Source organism: Gossypium arboreum, chromosome 1, assembly GCF_025698485.1.
Source record: "Gossypium arboreum isolate Shixiya-1 chromosome 1, ASM2569848v2, whole genome shotgun sequence".
Classification (NCBI taxonomy): Eukaryota; Viridiplantae; Streptophyta; class Magnoliopsida; order Malvales; family Malvaceae; genus Gossypium; species Gossypium arboreum.
Genome location: NC_069070.1, coordinates 118,593,059 through 118,614,295, shown reverse-complemented (window position 1 = coordinate 118,614,295; position 21,237 = coordinate 118,593,059). Strand labels below are relative to the sequence as shown.

The 21,237-nt window shown below is 34.9% G+C and overlaps 2 protein-coding genes across 2 annotated transcripts; both read right to left on the bottom strand.

Moving 5' to 3' along the window:
* Positions 1-4,257: 4,257 nt before the first annotated feature.
* Positions 4,258-9,464, bottom strand: LOC108481179 (uncharacterized). The gene is made up of 6 exons (XM_017784339.1): positions 9,077-9,464; positions 8,141-8,992; positions 7,813-8,042; positions 5,901-6,812; positions 5,025-5,591; positions 4,258-4,758 (listed from the first exon to the last, which is right to left on the bottom strand). The coding sequence occupies exons 1-6, from the start codon at positions 9,462-9,464 to the stop codon at positions 4,258-4,260; spliced, it is 3,450 nt and encodes a 1,149-aa protein (XP_017639828.1).
* Positions 9,465-15,483: 6,019 nt separating this feature from the next.
* Positions 15,484-18,503, bottom strand: LOC128280867 (probable disease resistance protein At4g27220). The gene is made up of 4 exons (XM_053019483.1): positions 17,675-18,503; positions 17,091-17,532; positions 16,319-16,394; positions 15,484-15,987 (listed from the first exon to the last, which is right to left on the bottom strand). Exons 1-4 carry the CDS (start codon positions 18,501-18,503, stop codon positions 15,484-15,486), a joined length of 1,851 nt encoding a protein of 616 aa, XP_052875443.1.
* Positions 18,504-21,237: the final 2,734 nt, after the last annotated feature.

Below are 21,237 nucleotides of genomic sequence, written 5' to 3'. Positions count from 1 at the left end.
AAAGGTTCAAATCTGCTAGGATTTTCCTTAGCCAAATGGCTTGATTTACTGCACTAGCAGCAGCTACATACTCGGCCTCATTTGTTGATTGAGCCACTACACATCGCTTTTTGGAACTCCAACAAACCATTGCTGATCCTAATGTGAAAGCATATCCTGATGTGCTTTTCATATCGTCTTTAGAACCAGCCCAATCACTATCTGTGTAACCTGTCAACTTTATTTTTCAGCCTTGCTAAATAACAGACCATGATTTAGAGTACCTTTAATGTATCTCAACACTCTTTTTGCAGCTTGAAAATGCAGCACATTGCAGCAGTGCATGAATCTAGAGAGTAAACTTACTGCAAACATGATGTCTGGCCTCGTTGCAGTCAAGTATAAGAGACAACCAATCAAGCTTCTATAAGTGGTTTCACAAACTTCCTCATGACCCTCATGGCTCGATAATTTCATCCCAACTATAACAGGTGTAGGAGTTGGCTTACAATTCATCATTGAAAACTTTGTCAACACTTTCAAGGCAAATGATTTCTGATTCAAGAAAATTCTTCCTTGTTTTTGGCTTACTTCCATTCCTAGGAAGTATGTCATTAGCCCCAGGTCAGTCATCTCGAACATTTTCCTCATCTTTGTCTTGAAATCTGTTAAAACAGATTCATCACCTCCTGTGACTAGTAAATTATCCACATATAATGGCACCACAAGCTGAGTTTCAGAATCATTTTTCTTGATGTACAATGTTGGTTCACTGACACTTCTTTGGAAATTTAAATTGAGTAAGTAAGTGTCAATTCGAGCATACCAAGCTCTAGGAGCTTGCTTTAGGCCATACAAGGCCTTTCTTAGTTTACACACCATGTCTTCCTTGCCAGATACCTCAAACCCCTGTGGTTGCTCGACATAAATTTCCTCCTCAAGAAATCTATTTAGAAAAGCTGATTTTACATCTAGCTGATAGACATTCCAATGCATTTGAGCTGCAAAAGCAACAATCAGCCTTATTGTGTCTAATCTAGCAACTGGTGCATATGTTTCAAAATAATCCAGGCCATATTTTTGACTGAAACCTTTCACCACAAGTCTAGCTTTCAGTTTATTCAAACTTCCATCAGCATTCTGTTTGGCCTTGTAGACCCATTTTACTCCAATGACTTTTCTGTCAGCAGGTCTGTCAACTAGTATCCAAGTCTAGTTTTTTTCGATCATAGCAATCTCATCTGCCATTGCCTGTCTCCACCCCTCATCAGCATTAGCCTCTTCAAAACTACTTGGTTCAACTTGAGCCATTTGAGCTCTTTCATAAATCTCAGCAAGAGTTCTTGTTCCTCTGACAGGTTTATCATCCAGATCCATATCAGGACCATTTTCACCATCTTCAGTCTGATCCACTATCAGGTCCTCAGCAGTAGCCTCAGGTTCACCCTTATCCCAGTTTCAGCAAGCATGTTTATCAAAGATTACATCTCTACTCACCTGGATTTTATTGGTCAAAGGATCCAAGATCCTGTAGCCTTTCTTAACAGCACTATAGCCCATTAGAATCCTAGGTTGAGCCCTTTCTGATAGTTTATCTCTTTTCACAGCTGGTATATGAGCATAGCATAGACAACCAAACACCCTAAGGTGCTCTACAGAAGGTTTGAATCCGAACCAGGCTTCAAATGGAGTCTTTTGTTCTAAGGCTTTGGTTGGAAGCCTGTTTTGTAAGTAGACTACAGTGTTAACTGCTTCAGCCCACAAGCTTTTAGGCAATTTCTTCTCAAACAAGAGACATCTGGCTATATCCAATAGACTTCTGTTTTTTCTTTCACTGACCCCATTCTGCTGAGGTGTATAGACATTAGTTAACTGATGTTTAACACCAACTTTATTGCATAATGCTTGGAACTGAGCTGAGGTGTACTGTTCTATTATCAGTTCTGATTGTCTTCAACTTGGAGTCTGCTTTGCTTTCAAATTGCGACCTTGAACTTCACAAATACTTGAGCTACCTCGGCTTATGTTTCAAAAAGAAAATCCAATGAATCTGGTATAATCATCAATAAAGAGAATGAAATACTTACTTCCATTCAAAGATTCATCCTCATAGGGCCACGACATCCTGAATGCACCAATTCCAGCTTAGCTGAAGCTCTCCAGGATGTTTTTGTAGGGAATGGAAGCCTGGCTTGCTTTCCAATTTGACAAACCTTACAGACATCTTCACCTCGTACTGACTTGGTGAAGTTTTCAACCAGTTCCTTGCTAGCCATTTGAGCCAACGATCTAAAATTGGCATGACCAAGTCTTTGATGCCAAAGCTTGGTGTTTTCTGTTGAAGCAACATGGGTTGAGTCACCTGACCAGTTGACTTCAAAACATTTGTCACTAATAGTGACTGTCATGAGGCTTATTCCATTTGGATCTGAGATTTTGCACTCCTGGCCCTTGAACACAACAGAATAACCCTTATCCAGTAGCTGAGCAATGCTGAGTAAGTTTCTATCAATCTCAGGTACTAGAAGCACATTTGTGATGACTTTGTCTCCAGTGGAGGTACATATGTGGACATCTCCCTTTCCTTCAGCCTTGATGAACTGACCATTGCCTATTTTCACTTTGGTTTTGCAGCTTCTGTCCAGGGTTCTAAAGATAGTTGCATCTGGTGACATGTGGTTAGTGCAGCCACTGTCAAGAAGCCAACCTTTGGTGACCTTGTTTTTTGTAGCTAAGCATGAAACTGCAAAGACATGTTCTTCACTATCATTGCCTTGTTCAGCTACTCTAGCCTCTTCATTCTTGAGTTGTGGTTGATTTTGACCAGGTTTCCCTTTCTCTTTGCAGACCTTCTTAACATGGCCTTTCTTCTTGCAATTTTGGCATGTAGCATCTAGTCTGAACCAGCATCTGGCCTCTAGGTGACCAGGTCTTTTACAAAATCTGCAGAGTCAATCTCCTCCTCTTGCAGCATCAGGCTTAGGCCTGTTTTTCCAGTTCTTCTTGCCCTTATAGGCAGTGGTACTTGAGGTTGCTTTAGCCTTGGCTTGAAAAGCTCCCTCCTGGTGCTCCTCCATTCTACTGGCTCTCCTTTGTTCCTGAGCATAAAGAGCATTAATGAGCTCTGTTAGAGAGATGGTTGCCAGGTCTCTCGAATCCTCCAAGGATGAGATCTTTGCCTCATATCTTTCAGGCAATGTTGAGAGCACATTCTCCACAATTCTTGCCTCACTGAACTGTTCTCCTAACAATCTTATGCTGTTGACCACAGCCATTATCCTGTCTGAGTACTGCTTCACTATCTCTTCTTCCTTCATCTTGAGATTTTCAAAATCTCTTCTTAAGTTTAATAGCTGCTGCTGCCTAGTTCTTTCAGTGCCTTGGAACTCCTCCTTGAGCTTGTCCCAGGCCTGCTTGGGAGTCTCACAAGCCATGATTCTGGTGAAAATAACATCAGAAACACAGTTCTGAATGCATGACATGGCCTTGTGCCTTTTGGTCCTCTCATCTGCATGTTGTCTGATTTGAGCCACTGTTGGATTGGCTCGAAGTAGAGCTGGCTTGACATCAGTGTTGACAACTTCCCACAGATCAAAGGCCTGTAGGTAAGTCCTCACCTTGACAACCCATATGTGGAACCCCTCACCATTAAAAACTGGTGGTGCTGCAGGAGAAAAACCTGATGAAGCCATTTAATTTTCAACAACAGGTCCTCTAAGATGAAAGCTCTTGATACCAATTGTTGGATTTTCAACACACTTTAACCGGGTAAAGTAAGAATTTTAAACAGAGCACCAGCAGCAACGTATTATACCCGGGTAAAATATGAAGGAAAAATGCTTGAAGTTCAAGCTTTTAGCTACTGTCAAGAATGGAGAACAGAACTTAGAATTTTTAGAAGGCAAAGGAAGAATGGAGCATATGGAAGAAAATCTGATAATTTTCATTCATACATGACTATTGGCATGTTGCCATTACATATATCAGAATAAAAAAAAACTTACAAATCAAATTTCTACCTAAACATATACCTACTTCCACTAAGCTTTCCAAATAACAAAAACTTAACTTGTACATTAACACAAAGCTGGTTAACAGCTCCATCAACATCAAATTACATCAATCAAAAAGTTTATAGCAAACTAGACTTCAAAATGAACAAAATATTAGTTCAAATCTAACAACAACATAAAACCAAGGTTGCTGCATGCTTGTCACGAGCTTGCATGGCTAGCTTCCAGCTGCACTTGCTTCATACCAACTGCATGGAGATCAGCTTCAACAAGAACCCACAGGGCTGAAGCTCTCGATCTTTGACAAATTTTCAAGTTCTATTTTCTTTAATTGAGGGAATACCATTTTCATCTCCAACTGAGGACCTTGTGATGATGATGAAGATGCTAAAATGTCATCATTTCCAATTATTTTCTTCAGGTTCACACATGACTTTATCCTTAAAATGCTTAATTGTGGTAAATGTCGAATGAGCGTCTCTGGAAAGATGTATGTCAAGTTATTGCAACAGTGAACACTTATTTCTCTAAGATTGGTTGCAACTTGGATGGGACCCTTCCATATATCTCGCAACCTAATCACATTAAACAGCTCCATTATCTCTAGACTTGAGATGATATTTCCATCCTGAAGCTGAAACAATTGTTCAAAGTTCCCCAAAGTTATATATTCGAAATCTGGTGATATTTGTGTCAACTGAGTGTTTACCATATTACATAAATTGACTTTTTTACTGTCTATACCTTCCATAGAGAAGAAGAACTCCTGCATAAAAGTAAAGGGAAGTGTTATTCTTTTAAGTTCTTTCAATATCAACCAAGTAAGTATGGCACTCTCATATTTGGTTTTCTTTTTAACCTTCAATTACATGAATTAATGTAAAAGTGTGCATGAGAGACTTTCCACTTTTCTAAGGAAATTAGATTTTAATAAAAATCCAAATGGATAAGAAATACAAGTTTACAAACTTGTTAACTTCTTTTTGAAAAACAAAACAAAGGAATTAAGAAAAAAAGTGAAAGGGGGCGTACCTTTAAGAAAACACTCTTTTTAACTTCTTTATGAAAGGTAAAATTTGTAAACGCTGAACATCCTCGGATGTATAAAATTTTCAAAGTTGGTGCTTCCAAAAAGTTGTTTTCTCCTACAATGCTCCTCAAGGTTCTCAATCCAACAAGTTTTACCTCCTCTAGATGAGAAAAACCTCCAATTGAAGTATGTGGGAAGACATATTCTAAACTTGGACATTCTCTAATCTCCACAAATTTCAAGTTTGGCAAGTAACGTGCATTTGATTCTATTCCATCATCGATTCGAAATATCTTTGAAATTTTTTCACAATCAACAACTCTCAAAATTTTGAGATTCTGCAAGAAACACTTGGGAGGTTGGCCATTGCATTTGAAATCCATCATTATTTGTGATGCATCAACCAAGCATTCACCACTTCTCCATTTGTTAATAGAGAGGGAAGTTAATCTGTCCAGACGTTCCAGATCTACAAGATCTGGGACGAGATTTTTGTGATCTCCAATATTGTGGAGAACAAGATCTTTTGTATTGCATAATAATTCTTTGAATGCGGATAATCTAGTTTCCTGGTCATAATTCATCACATAAATGAAAACAAATCATTAATTAATAAAATCACAAGAATTTTTTTTAAATATTAGATTAATATACTAACATATAGGTATCATAGAGAAAATATATATAATAACAGATTTGGCATAACAATTATCACAAGGATATATGATAACCCACGATACCACTTATAACTATCACCAGGCTCTATTTTTATATATATTTTTAGGCTGGTTAGGAGGGGCAAGGTATAAAAAAGTTTAATAATTAGAAAAATCAAATAAAAAATCCAGAAAAGAAAAAAAAAAGTAAGAAAAGTGTACCTTTAACGTTAATTCCAGCTGATTGTTGGCTTCTTGAATAGGAAAGTTTATCACTTTAGAACAAACATTGGCTTTTACGCTTTTCAAAGATGGTGCTTTGACAATATAGTTTTGTGGGACAAAACTAGTCAAGTTTCGTAACCAATCAAGTTCTAGATCTTGTAGACTTGGAAGGAGCAGGCTACTATGGTTTTGAACTCCATTTTGTTCATATGGCATGCCGAATACTTGCTTTAATGCACCACAAGAAGAAACCGAAAGCGATGCAAGAGCAGGAAGACCTTGAGCCAAAGTGATTGGCACAACATATTCCAATTTTGAACACGCTCTGATAAAAAGAATCTTCAATTTGGGCAAGCGGAGAGGAAGGGAAGAAGTCTTTGATTCTATTTCACGATCATTGAAAAGAGTTTCCAATTCGTTGCAGTCTTGTATCTTGAGTTGTTCTAAAAGCACTAGGCTTTGAATAAGGGAAGGTGAAAAAAGGGATTTCAATTTTCCGCATCCACCTATGTCTACAGCCTTAAGACTTTGGAAGGTGAAAGAATGGGGAGAGCCTTTGAATATCCATCTCAATGCTGGTAATCCGTTGAGCTCCAAAAATTGTAAATTTGAAAGTGGGTGCTCTTGATTTTCTTCTCCGTCATGAAGGAGCTCACCCACCACTTGCAACTTACAACATCCTCTAATTTCCAGATGTTTCAAGTTTTTGAGGAAACCTTGTGGAGGCTGACCCTTGCATAAGGCTTCCAACCCAACCATATCTTCTATAAATAATGTCTCCAAATGAGTGAATGCTGAAGTTGGCCCATTCTTTGTTGTATCAACCAAGCATTCAAGATCCTGAATTTCTCTTAGTTCAAGTTGTTTTGAAGTTTTGAATGATTCCTTGAATGCTGATAGTCGAACACCCTAATTGTAATTCACATCATCATTAAAAACACATTTTATATATCAATTAGCAATCAATAATTGACATACAAACATAAATAGTTAAATTTTCTTTTAAATCAATATTGTTATCTACGGTAAATACCATTAATGCAGAATTAAACAAAGGGCAAACAACTCAAAGTAATCAAACTCATAAATTACCTACTTTAATTACTTGGAAGGCTGGAAATAAAAAAAAAAAATAGACAGTTAATGAAAATGTTACATCTACATGGTTTCTTTGATTTGCATTAAGTAAGAAACTAGAAAACAATTCATTTGTGTAATAAAAAAAATGCATTTGTTGATTACAAATAAACCTATAATTGCGCATATCAATGGCATAGTGTTGTAGAGATTTGGGGCCATGACCCTAAAATAGTAAAATTTTAATTTAGAGTCATTATAATTTATAAAATTTTAAATTATTAATAATAAAATTATACTTTAACCCTAAAAATAATAAAAATTAATTTAACCCTTTAAAAATTATAAAAATATAAATTATTAAAGTGATAAAATTTTATTTTTACTATCATAAAAGTATGTAATTTAATTCTACTAAAAAATTCAGGCTCCTCCACAATGCCTATGGATATGATTAATTCTGTTTTATATTTTAACTCTGCTTTTAGCAAAAGTTAAAAGAATGAGATTGAAAAAAGAAGAAGAAGATATATTTTATAATGAAAGAAAATTCAGTAAAATAATAATAAAGTTGTAAAATAATATATATTATCAAAGTTGTTGATGTCCTAATTGTTTTATGTAAAGAAAAAAAGAACTAATGATATTTTTGAACCCCAATAAATATTATTTTTATATTATTTACTTCCATACAGATAGTAATGCCACTTGTAGTATGGTTAAAATATCTTAAATATTTTGCTGTAAATCAATATGAAAACTGAGTAATGAAAAGTTATAAATAAATAAAATTCAATAATGTAATTTGTAAGGGAGAATAAGAATAATGTACCTTTATGGTAGCTTTCTTAGCTTCTAAATGAACAACCAAATCAGTTAATAGAGGGCATCTTTTCACTGAAAAGGATGATAACGATTTCAAGAACTGCTGGTGTTGGAGCATACTGTCATTTCCCACCCTGTCTTTGGCAACTCTGAACACTTGTTTTAATTGAGGCAAGCCTCTACGTTTAGAGTCAAACCCTGAAGCCCTTGTGGTGACATCGACGTTGGAAAAATATACTCCAAACCATAACAATTAGATATGCTGACGTTTCCTAACTCTGGGAAGCACAAAGAATTATGAGAAGTGATGGTCGATGATATTTCTCCCTCGTCACCTTCCAATTCTGTCACTATTTGCTTCATTTCATCACAGTAGCTTACTTCAAGGCCTTTCAATTGTACTAGACTTTGAGCAAGAGAAAGTGAAAAGAGTGATTTCAAACGTGGGCACTTTTTTATAGTCAAAACAACTAAGCTTTCAAGTCTTACATGTTGGGTCGGAAAAATATATTCCAAACCATCACAAGTAGATATGTAGACCGTTGTTAACTTTGGGAAGGACAAAGAAGTATGAGAATTGATGGTCGATGATATTTCTCCCTCGTCACCTTCTATTTCTGTCACTATTTGCTTCAATTCAGGACAATAGATTATCTCAAGTTTTTCCAAGAGTACGAGACTTTGAGCAAGAGAATGTGAAAAGAGTGATTTCAAACGTCGGCAGTGTAGTATAGTCAATTCAACTAAGCTTTCAAGTCTTACATGTTGGGTTGGCAATTCCCATATGCAACTCAAATCTGGCAACCTTTGAAGACGTAAAATCTTTAAATTTGAAAGGAGTGGAGCTTCATTTTCCTCCACCTCCTCCATTTGAAATACCACTTTTAGATTCTTGCAGTAATCAATTCTCACTAGTTTTAGGTTTCGTAAGATCATTGATACTGACACCTTTTGTTGTGTTTTATTAGTCAAGCATTCTACATACTCATCCTTGATACGTGACACTTGAAGAGACTCTAAATTCCCAAGTAATTGGGAAACTGCATTGTAAGGAAACACTCCCTCAAATTTCAAGGATCTTGCTACGTCAAAAGTATGACCAAAACTGAACATTTCTTCGTTACCAGAACATATACTAAAACAGCTTATGCACATTTTGTATTTTTCTAATTCAGGAAACTTGAAGTCTGGTGGAAAATGTAGAAAAGATACCTCAATAGATAGTCTCGTTAATCGGGTCAAAAATTTTATCTCGAGAAATATATCATTACCTCCATTTCCCATATTTAATTCTGGTAGGTACAACTCCTCTAGCTGAGACAACCTTCGAATGACTTCAGGTTGAAATCTCCAAGGAAACCTACAATTGATTAGATCCAATATCTTTAGATTTTCTAACATCCCTAATTCATCTGCCAAACCCTTGGATGCCCAACCACCCAAACTCAGAATCTCAAGTGTTGTTAGGTTTCCAAGGAATGAAAAGTCCTCAAAATAGTCCAAATGCAGAGCACGAAGTTTTGGTAGGAACGTAAGAGCATACAAGGAAATAAACCGCGTAGCTGTAAGACTTAAAACTTTTAGTTCTCTCATTCCTAGAAAACATGTACCTTGTACATCGCAGTTTTTAAGCAATAGGATCTCAAGCTTCGAATACATTAATCTATTAGGAAATAAACCACTTTCTTCTTCTGATTAAGAATAAAAGATAAAAGAATCTAGAAAAAGGAACAATATGAAGGAAAAAATTTAATAAAAACAAAGAGGTGGAGGAAACTATCAAATTTTGTATACATCTTAATCAAAATTTACATTATATAAATTAGACTTGATATAATATTTGGTTCTTGACATTTTCTCCAAACACTTTTTCTTAATTTAGTATCTAAATCTTTTTTTTTTGGCTCAATTTGGTATTTAAACTTTACAATATTTCTTAACTTGGTACTTAGGCATTTTTTTGATCCAATTTAGAACGTGAACTTGACACTTTTTTCTATTTTAGTATCTAAACTTTTTTTAGGTTCAATTTGGCATCCTAACTTGTTAAATGATATGCAAATTACCCTTAAGCTACAAAAATATTGTCAGTATTAGAGGAAATTTGTGTTAAAAATTATGCATTGAGCTATACTTAACAAATTAATATTAAATAAGTAAACGATAGTTCTAAAACCCAAAATAAAAGAAATTCATTATTTTAAATTAATAAAATAAAATAAATATGTTAAACTAAAAGTAATTAAACATTTAAAATATTAAAAAGAAATACGATATCATTTATCACATGTCGACCATACATCGATTATTTTACTACCTCATAAAAAATATTATTAGTATATTGAAGTAAGTTGTATAATATTTGACAAGTTGAGGCACTGAATCAAACAAAAAAATTAGGTACCAAGTTAGAAAAAAGAGTAAAGTATCAAATTGATCCCCAGAAAAAGATTAAGTACCAAATTAAGAAAAAGTGTTAAAATTTAGGTCTCAAATTAGGGAGAAAATGTCAAATTTAGGTACCAAATTGGACAAAAAAAATTAAGTACCAAATTTAAAAAAAAAGTCAAGTTCAAGTACCAAAATTAAGCCTATAAATTATTAAATCATGGAATATGTAAGGGATTAAAAGATATAAAAAGCTACTTCTTAGCTTCAATGTTTTTGAGTAAGATTTATTGAATGTAAGGCTAAAGTTAAAGTAGACCTATGGGTTTATATGTTTTATTTTATCATTAAAATATTTTTAATATTTTTATTTATTAATATTTTAATGGGTAATTAATATTATTATAAGAGTATTTTTTCTTGTTATACTTTTATATACTCTTCAAAATAAAAGTATAATAACTAATAACATCATTTGAGAATCAAACACGATAAGTAAATTTATATAAAAATCTTTTACCTCTTCACCAATAATTATTTACTAAAATAATTTTATAATATATTTTAAAATAAAATATTTTCATTTATCCACGGAGTGACAAAATCCCAATCAAGAAAGTGATAATTTGGACCATATATATATATATATCTATAGCTCTGCCTTGGAATTTAAGGATCATACCTTCCAAAATCTCCACCTCGCTTAACAAACCTGATGAAGCCAAAATGAAAGTAAATAGCAATTTATTATTATAATACAATTTTTCGGAGATGAAAATATAAAGAAACTAGAAAAGGAACACTAGGAAGAAAAGGAGGAGGAAAATATGAAATTTAGCTATAATATATCTATATATCTTAATCATATTTTACATCATGATATGAATAATTAAATCTTGGAATGTGTTAGGGATGAAAAGAAACAAATGGCTATTTCTTAGTGTTAGTCTTTACGAGTAAGATTTATTGAATCTAAGGCTAAAGTTAAATAAGACATGTAGGTTTATGTTTTATCATTAAAATATTTAAATTTATTATATGTTAATATTTTAAAGAAAAATATTTGATACACGATTTATAAATGTTTTAAATTTTACAAATAGGGTTAAGGGCTAATAAAAGTCCTATAGAGAATGACAATTTCTTAAGGCTACTTGTTAAAGAAGAAAGTACATTAAGAGTGTAACCTATATTTTAATAAGTAAAAATATTTTAAATTAAAATTTAAGATGTATATAATTTTAAGGAAATAATAATTTTCTTGTTCACATTAAGAATCTAAAAGTTTTTTAGTTTTTTAAGTTTGTGTACTTAACAAGAAAACTCTATTTAGAATTCTAAATCTTGGTATACCCAAGTATCAATTAATGAAAAGGGATAAGTGTTGGGAAGAAACCGAACAACCGAAACAAAGCGAAAGCACAACCGGTGTTCTTTCTCTCCTTATAACTCCTGTCAAAAATTATGGCAAGCACAATAGCACAAGATATGTTCTCTAGCAACCTTAATCAACCACAAATCAACTAATGCAACCACAACAAAAATAAATAGAAACACTGATATTTTTACGTGGAAAACCCCTCTAAATCAAGGGTAAAAAACCACGGGACTTTAGAGTCCGATAAAGAGCTCCACTATCATCAAATGTTCGACTACAAGATCACAATATCAAGCCTACAACAAGCATTCAACTCCGACAAGGCTAATAATATGCAATCTTTAGCAAAAGAGAGAAAAATGAGAGAACATCACCAAAAATGTAGCTGCTGAAAAACGGGTATTTCTGACGCTACAAGACTCGGATGAAAAATCCGACCGTACAAAGTCAAGAACACCTTATCGCCTAGCTGCTGTTCAAAAATCAGCTCAATCGAACCACGGATGGACCTTCGATCGAAGAGTTGATCACTGCTGCACTAAACTTAAAAACTGAAATTTTCTTCTCTCTTTCTCTCTGTTTTTAATTTGAGAATTTGGCTCTCTCTCATTCTACCCACAACACCCGTAAAAGCCAAAATGAATGGCTCTTTTTTTTTTTTTTGACAAATCCAAGAAAAGAAGGCAAAACATTATGCCAGAAAATATGGGTTTCTCATATAGTGGGACCCACACCTAACAAATCTCCCCCTCCAACTATGTGGGGAATGCCTCCATGCCGGAGGTCAAACAACATGCTTCAAACTTTCCTCTTGGTAAGGCCTTCGTCAACATATCAGCACCATTATCATTAGTGTGTATCTTTTCAAGCTCTAATAGCTTAGCTTCAAGAACATCTCGTATCCAATGGTACCTCACATCAATATGCTTAGATCTAGCATGAAAAGTTGAGTTCTTACCAAGATGAATAGCACTCTGGCTATCACAGTACAGGACATACTTCTCCTGAGTAAAACCAAGCTCATGCACAAACTTCTTAATCCAAAGCATCTCCTTACACGCTTCGGTTGCTGCAATGAACTCTGATTCGGTGGTGGACAATGCAACACACTTTTGCAGTCTCGATTGCCATGCCACAGTTCCTCCTACATAAATGATTAAGTAACCTGAAGTAGATCTCCTCGAGTCAATGTCTCCGGCCATGTCTGAATCTGTATACCCAACAAGAACAGGTTTCTCATTGCCGAAACAAAGTTTCATGTTGGAAGTGCTACGAAGATATCTCATAATCCACTTCACTGCATTCCAATGCTCTCTGCCTGGATTAGAAAGAAACCGACTAAGCGTACCAACGGCATAAGCCAAGTCCGGTCTCGTGCAAACCATTGCGTACATCAAACTACCCACTATGAAGAGTAAGGAATTTTCTCGCATCTCTTCCTTCTCCTTTTCGTGGAAGGACTATGCTTAACACTCAATCTAAAGTGCATAGCAAAGGGAGTATTCACCGCTTTAGCTTTGTGCATACTAAACCTTTGAAGTACTTTCTCAATGTACCTCTCTTGTGATAACCATAATTTCTTGGCCTTTCTATCACGTGTCAGTCTTATGCCAAGAATTTGCTTTGCTGGCCCCAAATCCTTCATTGCAAAGGATTTACTCAACTCTTGTTTCAACTTCTCAATTCTAGAAGTATTTTGACCAACAATAAGCATATCATCAACATAGAGCAAAAGAATAATAAAATCATCACCAGAGAATCTCTTAACAAACACACAATGATCAGAAGTAGTCTTCTTGTATCCTTACTCCCCCATAACAGACTCAAACTTCTTGTACCATTGCCTTGGAGCTTGCTTCAAACCATACAAGCTCTTCTTCAATCTGCACACATAGTCCTCTTTCCCTTGTGCAACAAAACCCTCTGGCTGCTCCATGTAAAGCTCTTCTTCCAAGTCACCATGAAGAAAAACAGTTTTCACATCCATTTGTTCAACCTCTAGGTCATAACAAGTCGCCAAACTCAAGATAGTTCGATAGAGGACATCTTCACAACCGGAGAAAATATTTCTTCAAAATCAACCCCCTTTTTCTGAGTATAACCCTTGACGACCAATCTAGCTTTGTATCGTGGAGATGAAGACTTCTCTTCTTGCTTCAACCTGTAAACCCACCGATTCTTTAAAGCTCTTTTGCCCTTAGGCAGTTTCACCAATTCAAAAGTATGGTTCTCATGCAAGGATTGAAGTTCGTCTTTCATCGCTTCAACCCACTGATTTTTGTATTCACTCTCCATAGCCTCTTTATAACATTCAGGTTCTCCCCCGTCAGTCAAAAGAACATATTCATCAGGAGAATACCTGACAGAAGATCGTCGATCTCTGGAAGACCTTCGAAGTGGAATTGCCGGTGGAGCTATAGGTGCTTGTTGTTGATCATTCACAACATCATCCATGGGAGTATCAAAGTCACCTATAGTCTGATGGTCACCACTAACATCACCATGCACATCATCCTGGATAAGATCTGGTGAAGAGTCTAGAGGAACCGGATTCACATCGATCAAGTCACCACTACCTTGTGAATCCACTTTCTCCGTCTTATCAATATCATCAATGGTCTGATCCTCAATGAAGACAACATCTCTGCTTCTCACGAGTTTCTTCTGAACTGGATCATAGAGTCTATAACCAAACTCACCATCTAGACCATAACCAATAAAAATGCATTGTCGAGCCTTGGCATCCAACTTGGATCTTTCATCCTTTGGAACATGAACAAATGCTTTACAACCGAACACACGTAGGTGATCATATGACACGCCTTTACCAAACCAAACTCTATCCGGCACATCACCTTTCAAAGGAACACTAGGAGATGATTTATCACATGTGTCATCAGTATTCAAAGCTTCACCAAAACGATCTTGGTAACTTTGCATCTGACAACAAACATCTGACTCTCTCAATCAATGTTCGGTTCATTCTTTCAGCTAACCCATTTAACTGTGGAGTCTTTGGTGGTGTTCTCTAATGTCTGATTCCCTGTCACAGACAATACTCATGAAACGACCCTGTGTACTCGCCACCATTATCAGTACGAATGCACTTCAACTTCTTCCCAGTTTCCCTTTCAACTGATGCTTGAAATTGTTTAAACACCTCAAAGACTTGATTTTTAGACTTCAAAGTCTAAACCCATAGCTTTCTTGAACAATCATCAATGAAAGTCACAAAGTAAAGTGCACCACCATGTGATCTTACTTTTATCGGACCACAAACATTTGAATGGACCAACTCTAGCAACTCTGATTTCCTATGAGGAGGATGGCTTCTAAATGAAACCCTTCTCTGCTTTCCTGCTAGACAATGGGCACAATTCTTGATGTAGCATTCTTTAAACCACGAAGTTGATTCTTCTTCGCTAAACAAATAAGCCCTTCTCACTCATGTGGATCGAGTCGTTTATGCCACAACTCGGTTGAGCTGTCATTCAGTGTCACATTCACCGCTCTCGAGAAGTCAAAGCTTGCATTAAGTACAAATTTGAGCTCTTTTTCCTCGAGCCACAACCAAGGAGCCTTTAGTCGCCTTCCACGCCCTTCATTGAAGGTGTTACGAATCCTCATCATCAAGCTTTCTGCGAAATCAAATTCAAACGGACATCCGTACATGTTCGACATCCTTGAGAGTTAACTTTGTTCCATTGTTACTCACCAAGCTAACATCTCCCATACCAATAACCAAACCAAACTATCATTACCCATCTTCAATACCCCAAAATCACCGGAGTATAAGATGTGAAGAATTCCTTCCTCGACATGACATGAAGTGATGCACCAAGATCAATCACCCAACTAGTCTCGTCGCATGCTAGGTTGACCAAATTCTCATCACAAATAACTAACAGATCTTCACGAGTAAAAGAGCAACACGCTCGGATTTTTCATCGTCATTCCGATCGTGTTTATCACCACCACCTTTGTTCTCTTTCTTCCACTTGAAGCAATATTTCTTGATATGACCTTTCTTACCACAATGATGACACTCAAGATTCTTGTATCTCGATCTTGACTTGCTTCGCTTTTATCTCTACCCTTTCCATCTTTGTCTCTGCTTTCTCCCCTATTCTCGATAACCAACACCTCGGACCGTGATGTAGAACCCTGAGATCTTCTTCTTACCTCTTCATTCAACACACCACTCTTAGCCAAATCCAAAGTAATAATACCCGTAAGCGAATTAATGAGTGAGACTCGAAAGGTCTCCCAAGAGTCCGGTAGAGTAGCAAGCAACCAAAGTCCTAAAATCTCGTCATCAAATTTGACACCCATACCAAGCAACCGATTCATCACACTCAAATTCACTAACATGGTCACTATAGACATTCCTTCTTTATATTTCAGCGCCATCATTTTCTTCACAAAAACAACTTGTTATTGCCCGACCTCAAGCATACAAGCTTTCAAGCTTCTCCCACAATGTTCGAGCATGTGTCTCCGATCAATGTGGTTGTAAACTTTTCTTCAACAAATTGCGAATAAAGCCACACACTTGTTGATGCTCAAATTCCCATTCTTCATCACTTTTGAATCGGGTTTTGAGTAGTAAAGACCGGAAGATGCAAAGCCTTCACAAACAACAAGTCCTTCATTTTATTCCGCCAAAGTTGATAATTTGTGCCATTCAACATAATCATCTTGCTCAGATTAATTTCCATAATTATCGACACAATAACCAAGCTCGTACCAGTTTGTTGGGAAGAAACCGAACAACCTGAAACAAAGCGAAAGCACAACCGGTGTTCTTTCTCTCCTTATAACTCCTGTCAAAAATTATGGCAAGCACAATAGCACAAGATATGTTCTCTAGCAACCTTAATCAACCACAAATCAACTAATGCAACCACAACAAAAATAAATAGAAACACCGATATTTTTACGTGGAAAACCCCTCTAAATCAAGGGTAAAAGACCACGGGACTTTAGAGTCCGATAAAGAGCTCCACTATCATCAAATGTTCGACTACAAGATCACAATATCAAGCCTACAACAAGCATTCAACTCCGACAAGGCTAATAATATGCAATCTTTAGCAAAAGAGAGAAAAATGAGAGAACATCACCAAAAACGTAGCTGCTGAAAAACGGGTATTTCTGACGCTACAAGACTCGGATGAAAAATCCGACCGTGCAAAGTTAAGAACACCTTATCGCCTAGCTGCTGTCCAAAAATCAGCTCAATCGAACCACGGATGGACCTTCGATCGAAGAGTTGATCACTGCTGCACTAAACTTAAAAACTGAAATTTTCTTCTCTCTTTCTCTCTGTTTTTAATTTGAGAATTTGGCTCTCTCTCATTCTACCCACAACACCCGTAAAAGCCAAAATGAATGGCTCTTTTTTTTTTTTGACAAATCCAAGAAAAGAAGGCAAATCATTATGCCAGAAAATATGGGTTTCCCACATAGTGGGACCCACACCTAACAATAAGTATGTATAGTTTGAAAAGGGATCATACCTTCCAACATCTCCATCTTCTAACAAGCAAGAATCTTTGAGGTAATCGATGACTTCCAAGACTTGAATTCTCATTTCTTCAATAGAGTTAGCCTTATCATATAAGTTCAAACCCCAAGCATATTGCACCAAGTCTTCCACATTAATTGAGTCATCTTCAGGATATAATGCACACAGTAAGAAACATGTTTGGGACATCTTGTCCTTCAAATGTTCATAACTGATCTTAAGAGAAATGTAGGCATTTTTCTCTCTCTCTGTTTGAATGCTTGGAATCTCCATTAATCCACTTCTTTCAAGTTTTTTTCGTGCATCTTTCCACCTATCAAGAGCTTTACCTTTTAAAGCCTTTGCTAGTGTTACAATGGCTAAAGGTAAGCCCTTGCATTCTTTTGCAATTTTCTTAGCCTCCCCAATAACACGCGAATCAGCTTTCTTGAGACCTGCATTCATTTCGAACAAAGTCCATGCTTTATCATCTTCCAAAACAAACTGTCTCCTCACATTCCATATGTTGGCAAACATTATAGTTGCGTGTTGTCAAGATGATTTTGCAACCCTTTTCATCTTTAACCAATGGAATACCTATCTTTCTCAAATCCCCATCATCATTCCACTCCTTCCATAGATCATCGAGGATTACGAGAAACTTTCCATTACTCAATCTACTCCATAACTCTGTTGCTTTGCCGCCTTCAGTGTTCTTCCCAAATTTCAAGTCTATGTCATCTGCAATTTTGTTTTGTATTTTTTCAATGTCTAAAGTTTCGGACACAGTGACCATTATAACTCGATCAAATCCGTTGACTTCACCACCCACGTTTCTAACTAAGGTGGTTTTGCCCACCCCTCCCATCCCCCATACCCCTATTTTTCTTACTTTATCATCCTTCAATGCCTCCATGATCTTATTGAAAGCAGCATCTGAAGATTTTAAATCCACATGATCCTTAGATGTGACCAAATCTAAGTTAGGAAGCTTGGCACGATGGCCGACTCGTTTAAATTCAGATTTTTTTACGAGATCAGCTATTTCCAATGCTTTATTCTCAATCTCCTGACTTAATTGGTATCGCCAACACCAATTAGGACACAGACGGAAGCATCTCTTATTTTCTTCAATTTTAGAGTCCAAAACTTTTACATCCTTTAGGGCATTTTCTGCCTTCGTCAGCCATTCATCTACTTGGTCGTAGATCACTTGAGTTCGAATCTGCAATTTAGCCTCTTCAACGTCTTCTTTCACTAGAGTTTCTTTTGCAGCCAAATCTTGTTGGTTTTGGTGCAGCTCTTGAACAATCTTACGAAAACGAAATAAGTAACGAATACGACCTTCGATTGGCTTCACTAAATAGTCTACCAACAATGGTGCCACCAAACCAGAAGCAGCACTGAGACCCCACTCCGAACCCATTGTTGTTAATCTGAATTCACATAACAAATCTGCTAAGCCTAAGCAAAATGGTAGAGAATACAGTTAAGAATAGTTATGAAAAGGTTGAGAGTTACCCCTTAAGATTATGATGAAGATATATTATAATGTGATGTTTAGAAGGCGCGCTCCTTGCTTCAAAGAAAATGCTCCAATTCTAAAGCTGAAACCAGAGTCGTTGAGGCTGTGAGCAAAAGTATAACAGATATTATTACTCCAAAAAAACAAAGTATGACAGATATTTGTTATGAAGTGCTAGTAACTATTGTTCTTGATATATATTGATGGTCATATTTTATTATTTAATTTAACTATACTTTATATGATTCTTAAAATTTTATATTTTTAAATAATGTTTGCCACATATTGTAATTTCGGGCTGCCATTTCACATTGTGTTATTGGCTTTTAGAGCAAAATCGTCAAAAATTTGACCAAATTAATCAAGTTCTTAAAAACAATATCCTAAATTGAAATCATTAATCAATTTGGGTTTTTTTTAAACTAAATTACATTAGTAGTCACCCAATTATTAGTAAATTTTTTTTAGTCATCCAACTATGAAAAGTTACAAAATGGTCTTTTCAATCACCAACTAGCTAATGGTGGCATCTTTTAAAATTAACATAATAGTAAATTTAATCCTTAACATTTATAAATTATGTCAATTTAGTCTTAGGTCTAAAAAATTGAACTCTCAACATTTACACATTGTGTAATTTGGACTCCTTTTTTTTTTTCCATTTTTCTTTTCTTTATGATATTGAGGGTTAATTTTAAAAGAATGAGAAAATATGAAAATTATTATCTTAGATTTTTGGGTATTTTCATTTTTTGTATATTTTCAATCAAATGTAGCTGATAAATTTGTTTTTTTTTAAACATTTTAGGTGAAAAGCAAAACTGCAAACAAAAAAGGACCAATTTACAGAATGTGTAAATATTGAGGATTAACTTTTTTTTTAGAATCAAGATTGAATTGACATAATTTATAAATGTTGAAGATTCAAGTTGCTATTATGTCAATTTTAAAAGTTGTCACCATTAACTAGCTAGTGACTCAAAAAAGATATAATTGAATAGTTTGATGGCTATTTTGTAACTTTTTATAGTTGGTGATTAAAAAATTACTATTTTTATTACTTTTTATAGTTAAGTGATTAAAATGAAATTTACTAAGAATTGGTGAGTAGTATTAATTGGGTAAGAAAGGGATAAATCCATAATTAATTCGTTTGAAAATGATAAATTAATTATGTTTTACTCCTTTGAAAGTAAATACAAACTTACCACTACTACAATACTTTAGATGTTTCCTTTCTACGTCTGTCTTAATAGCCAATTGCTCCATATCTGACCTTAATTATTAAAGTAGGACTAGAATTATAGGTACAACTGAGTTATTCTGAGGGAAAAAGTTACATAATTAAAGATAAATTATGATTTAATATTTATTTTAATCTCTAAACTATTACTTTTCTCATTTTGATACATAAAATATTCTTAGTACTTAATTAGTCCAAAGCCTCACGTGGCAAATTCAAATATATTATATAATTTTAAAATTAAAATTAATTACTTTAATATATTTATTTTAAAATTATCTATTTGTCTCATTAAATAATTTCATTAAACATCAAAATTATAGACAATAAGTGAAAGACTTCCTCGGTGGGCATAGCTAGCAGTTGGCCACACTTTAAAATGCCTAATATGGTAACCGAACTATCAATTTGTGTATTATTCGATACTGTATATTCATAAAATGTACAATGTGATATTTATACTTTGAAAATATTTAATATGGTACCTAATATATTAATTTGTGTATTATTATGGTACTTAAAGTTAAAATCCTTAGCAAATTCTAAACTAACTAATGAGAATTCAATACGTAAATTTTTTTCTAAATCACCATTCTACGTAAATGATACAACATTATGTGACAAAAATAAATAAAACAAAAAGTAAATAACTAAACCTAAACAACATAAGTTCAACTTTACAAAATCATCATACTTTAACTTAAAATTTCTTCAATTTTTAAATACCCTTGAATTTTCCAAATATTTTCAAAATTTATACAAGCCAAAATTTCTCAAAATTATGTCTCTTACTTCTTATTGAACTTGAATGAGAGGTTGAATAACTTGATTTCGACTACTATTTCATTATTTATTTATTTATTCATCTCTTCATGTAATATTATATTATCCATGTGAAATTGATGATTTGGAAAAAACCATGTGTTAAATTTTTATTGGTTGGTTTAGTAATTACTATGGATATTGACTCCAAGTACCATAATAGTATACAAATTAATAGTTTAGGTACCACTTTAATAAACAAAAATAAAGTACAGGGGCTTAATTGGACATTTTGAAAGTTTAGGGCCACACTAGAACAAAGCCTAAAGTATAAGGGCCTTTGATGCGATTATCCCTTTTTTGAATTTAATACTATCCCGAAATCATTTTTGCATATAATTCTTATTTTGGTTATGGATGGTTTAAAGGATCTCAAGTGATGATGCTTTGATAGATTATTTATATTTTATTTATTAAAGCTAAATGTGATTAAACTGGAAATATGATCCAACAAATAAGGAATTGAGTTTAATGGCTAAAACAAAAGCAGTACTAATGAGAATAAGGAAGAGATTCGTGTCTCCATACTTACCTCCATTGCGTTCAATCATCAGTCTTCATGAGCCGCTG

What these genes read in the sequence shown, in the direction of transcription:
- LOC128280867 (XM_053019483.1), bottom strand. Translation starts at nt 18,503, where the DNA reads ATGGGTTCGGAGTGGGGTCTCAGTGCTGCTTCTGGTTTGGTGGCACCA. An exon ending in TGGGGATTTGAGAAAGATAG is followed by an intron (nt 17,533 to 17,674) that starts GTATTCCATTGG and finishes AAATGAATGCAG; the next exon opens with GTCTCAAGAAAGCTGATTCG. An exon ending in GGTTTCTTCCCAACAAACTG is followed by an intron (nt 15,988 to 16,318) that starts GTACGAGCTTGG and finishes GTTTTTGTGAAG; the next exon opens with AAAATGATGGCGCTGAAATA.
- LOC108481179 (XM_017784339.1), bottom strand. Translation starts at nt 9,464, where the DNA reads ATGTATTCGAAGCTTGAGATCCTATTGCTTAAAAACTGCGATGTACAA. An exon ending in AATAGTGACAGAATTGGAAG is followed by an intron (nt 8,043 to 8,140) that starts GTGACGAGGGAG and finishes TATGGTTTGGAG; the next exon opens with TATATTTTTCCAACGTCGAT. An exon ending in AGCTGGAATTAACGTTAAAG is followed by an intron (nt 5,592 to 5,900) that starts GTACACTTTTCT and finishes AATTATGACCAG; the next exon opens with GAAACTAGATTATCCGCATT.